Raw genomic sequence first — 3,719 nt, forward strand, 5'->3', positions numbered from 1 at the left:
AAATAGTATAAAAACATAGTATGAATAACATTACTCATGAAATTAAAGGGTAGGGGGTAGGGGAATACTAAGGCAAGCAGACAATGCCCTCACTTCTCAGGCCATTTGGTGGGGTGCAGTAGTAGCTATACTAAAATATTTTGCTGCTTCTTGGTTTTAGATAAGATTCAAATAACTTATTTAGCATAAGTGAAGGTACGAGGAAAGCAATTGAAACTTGTTCATGGGGTATTTATTTTTTGTTGATTAAATATATTCTATTTATCTGATTGATGATATTCCATAGATCTGTAACTTTGCTCTACTAAGCATAAAAAAACAATAAAGAATGGTTGAAATTTAACTAAACGATAAAAAGATCGTACCCAGTACACAAGGCTCACGCTTTACCCATCATTTATGAAAAATGATGTGCGGGGAAGAACCATGCATTCAGATTACACCTTAGATCAGAGCCATATATGAACACACATGATTTCTATCAACAACTAGCATTTTAGTATTGGAGTTACAATATATAAATGGATCGTGTATGAAGTATGAACAAAAAGAAAGCGAGAGGGAGTCTATTATTTACATATAATTCAAGAAAGAAAGAGTAAAGGGAAATAAAAAGTGTCCTCATAATTTAATTGTTGGTGGTGGTCATGGTTAAAATGGAGGGAGGATAACCCACAGAACATGATTTGGTGAATTTTAGTGTAATAATTTTGGTGGTGAAAAAGCCTAATCTGAGGAGCAAATCCATGATTCCACCATACCTTCGCTTCGAGTGGCGGTAGTAGTAGTAGCAGCGGCAGTAGTAGTTGGAGGCACATTACCGCCATTAAGCACAATATTCGACGAAGAACCAGCAGCCGAGTAGTTGAGTTTCCCATTGCCGTAATTTCCATTGATAGAACTCATTAGTCTTTGATGATCAACCACATTGTTGTTGTCGATGTTCTTGTTGGACCGTGTTCCGTCAGTACCCCAACTTGGACCATTACTAATGTCGTGCCTGGAAAGCGCGGCGTCCGAGGAGGATACGATGATGTTGTTGGAAAGCGCATTAACATTAAGCTGTTGCTGCTGCTGCTGAGTCAAGCCAAAATGTTGATGATGAGGGCCCCCCAAAGAGCCTGCTTGATGATGATGAGGTGGTGAATTAATGGACATTAATGGGTATTTAGGATTTTGTTGCTGGGATTGAAAAAGGGATTGGAAATTGAGAACTTGTGAAGAAGATGATGATGAAGGGTTTTGGTTGTGCAGATTGAGGAGATTGTGATTTGTGGAGGTTGAACTAACGGGATCAAGCAATGAAGATGGTGGTTGGTGCGTCACTTTTTGAGCAAAAGGCCTCAAAAGGTATGAAGAAGGAGCGTCCAAACCCAAACCACCACCTCCTCCTCCTCCGGGTGCTGATCTCATCAATGAAGAGGCAGCCGCAGCACTGCCAAAAAGGTCCAATCTGCTCCTCGGGAACGGCGAGGAAGAAGAAAATGGAGGAGCAGGGATACCTGTAAATTCCTGAACCATGGCTCTGAAATTTGTGGTGTCTGTTGTCAGCACCGTCGTCGGAGCTCGCCTCGACGCTCTCGACCTCTTCTTCGGATTCCGAACGACGCCGTTGTTGTTGTGGGTTTGGTTGTCGGGAGCCGAAGAAGAGGCCGAAATGTTTTGATGATCATGTGGGATCTGAAGCGCCGCAAATGTAGACGACCCGCCTCCTCCTCCGCCGCCGGCGGCGGCGCCTCTGTTTTGTCCTAATTGGTTGATACTGGGATTGGTCAAAAAGGGTTGGCTGAGGCCGCCGAGATCGATGGGATTGGGGTCGGATCTTAAGGTTTTGGACCACATCATGTCGAAATTGAGGAGTGGGTTTGGGTTGGTGAGCCTGGATGATAACGGATCGAACATATTTGATAAAGGGTCCATGTGGTGGTGGTGATGTGGTGGTGGGTTAGACATGGGACCGAGTTGACTCGGTGGGTTACTGAGCAAGGCGGAGATTGACTCGGCGCGCGAGTCGTACTCGTCATCGCCGCCGCTGGAGGATTGCAAACTCCCACTATTACCAGAATCCATAAGAGAGAGAGAGAGAGAGAGAGAGAGAGAGAGAGAGAGAGAGAGATGGAAAGACGTAAAAAGGGACAAAGATATGAAGGAGTAGAGAGATTTGGTTACTTAAAATACAAACTCATTTAAGAAGAGCAGGCTACCAAACAAACAAGGCAGAGAGAGAGAGAGAGAGAGAGAGAGAGAGAGAGAGAGAGAGAGAGAGAGAGAGGTGTGAGCTAAGCTGTTGAGAAAAGTACCACTACAAGAAGCCATATGTATGCATGTCTGCTGGAATTAATGAAAGCTGTGAGATCTGAAGGGGAGGGCCGGGAGAGGACAGAGCTTGGTGGGTTGTTTGTCCTGGAGCTGCAGAAGGGTATGCCGTATGCGAGCCTAGTGAGGACTGAGGAAGAGAATAATAAACAACCCACACGGCGGCCACGGATGCAGACACGGATCATGAAAATTGATGGTTGCAGAAAGAGACTGTTACAGAAAGAAATGAAAGCTATTAGTATTATCGATCAGAGATTGCTCCTCTTCCTTTTACTATTTTTGGGTTAAAGGTCAATTAGGGTTTCAATGTAGAGAAGATGAGAGAGAGAGAGAGAGAGAGAGAGGAAAAGGGGTTGTTCTCTAGCCTTTTCTCTTCTCTAAAAGAGAAGCTGCTTCTGTGTTCGAGGTTCCACTCAAAAGATCAGCGTGGGGTAGACGTGGGTGTTTCTGAGAGAGAGAGAGAGAGAGAGAGAGAGAGAGAGCAACTAGTCAAATGAGAGGAGAGTTGTGGCTTTGGTTCACAGTGTGAAAGGAAGAAAAGGAGATATATTTAATCGAGTTAAAATTAAATTAATTCAGTGAATGAGATATATATATATATATATATATATTTTTTTTTATTGGAATATTGTGAGGTGGGCAAGCAACCAAATCAGGGATGATGGTTGTTGAATGGTACTATAAAGGTTAGAGAACCACCATCACCACCGTCACTTTTAAATAACCTATGAAAATACTAAAAAATAAAAATAAAAACCCAAGCAATACATACTAGGACAATATTATTCATATACCTATTTTAGTTTCTCATACATATTTATTAATTTTTGTCTATTTATCTTCTTTAATTCAATAGATCATACGACTGAAAATTAAAAATGATATAAGAAAAGTAAAAATAGATGTGCATATAGCAGTACCTATAAACTAAACCAAAGCATATGAGCTAATTATTGTTCTACATGTCAAAACCTTTTTAAAATTCTATTTACAAAATTAATCCCAGGGTTAGGTTTAATTATGCCATGGTAAGTTGGTTAACTACCTACTTTCTTTGCTTTTTATCCAAAATTAAACTAGGAGTCTATGATGATATTTGAAAATATTTTACCCTAGCAATGTTTGACAAGGTCAGCAACTTGGTATATCAGAAAAATAAAAAAATATATAAAAATCGGGGGTTATTATTGAAGAACCTCAGAGAATCTTTCAGTCTCTCTCTGCAGAAAATTTAGATGGAAATAATCATGATGTATCTCTCTAATCTACCTGCTGTTTTCCTCTACATACTTTAATTACCGCACTTTTCTACTCTTTTGCAAATCTTTCTTCCACTTTCTATTTTCTTCAGTGCAAAACACTGTTTGCAAGAAAGAAAGAAAGAAGAAGAAGAAAGCAAA

The 3,719-nt window shown here is 40.6% G+C and overlaps 1 protein-coding gene across 1 annotated transcript; it reads right to left on the reverse strand.

Annotated features, from left to right (window-relative positions):
• Nucleotides 1–475: 475 nt before the first annotated feature.
• On the reverse strand, nt 476–2,854 carry LOC103401661 (uncharacterized). The gene has a single exon (XM_070814010.1). It carries the CDS (start codon nt 2,068–2,070, stop codon nt 727–729), a length of 1,344 nt encoding a protein of 447 aa, XP_070670111.1. The 5' UTR covers nt 2,071–2,854; the 3' UTR covers nt 476–726.
• Between the last annotated feature and the right edge of the window lie 865 nt (nt 2,855–3,719).

Source organism: Malus domestica, chromosome 15 (genome assembly GCF_042453785.1).
Source record: "Malus domestica chromosome 15, GDT2T_hap1".
Taxonomy (NCBI): Eukaryota; Viridiplantae; Streptophyta; class Magnoliopsida; order Rosales; family Rosaceae; genus Malus; species Malus domestica.

Coding starts and splice junctions, on each gene's coding strand:
- LOC103401661 (XM_070814010.1), bottom strand. CDS start 2,070: ATGGATTCTGGTAATAGTGGGAGTTTGCAATCCTCCAGCGGCGGCGAT.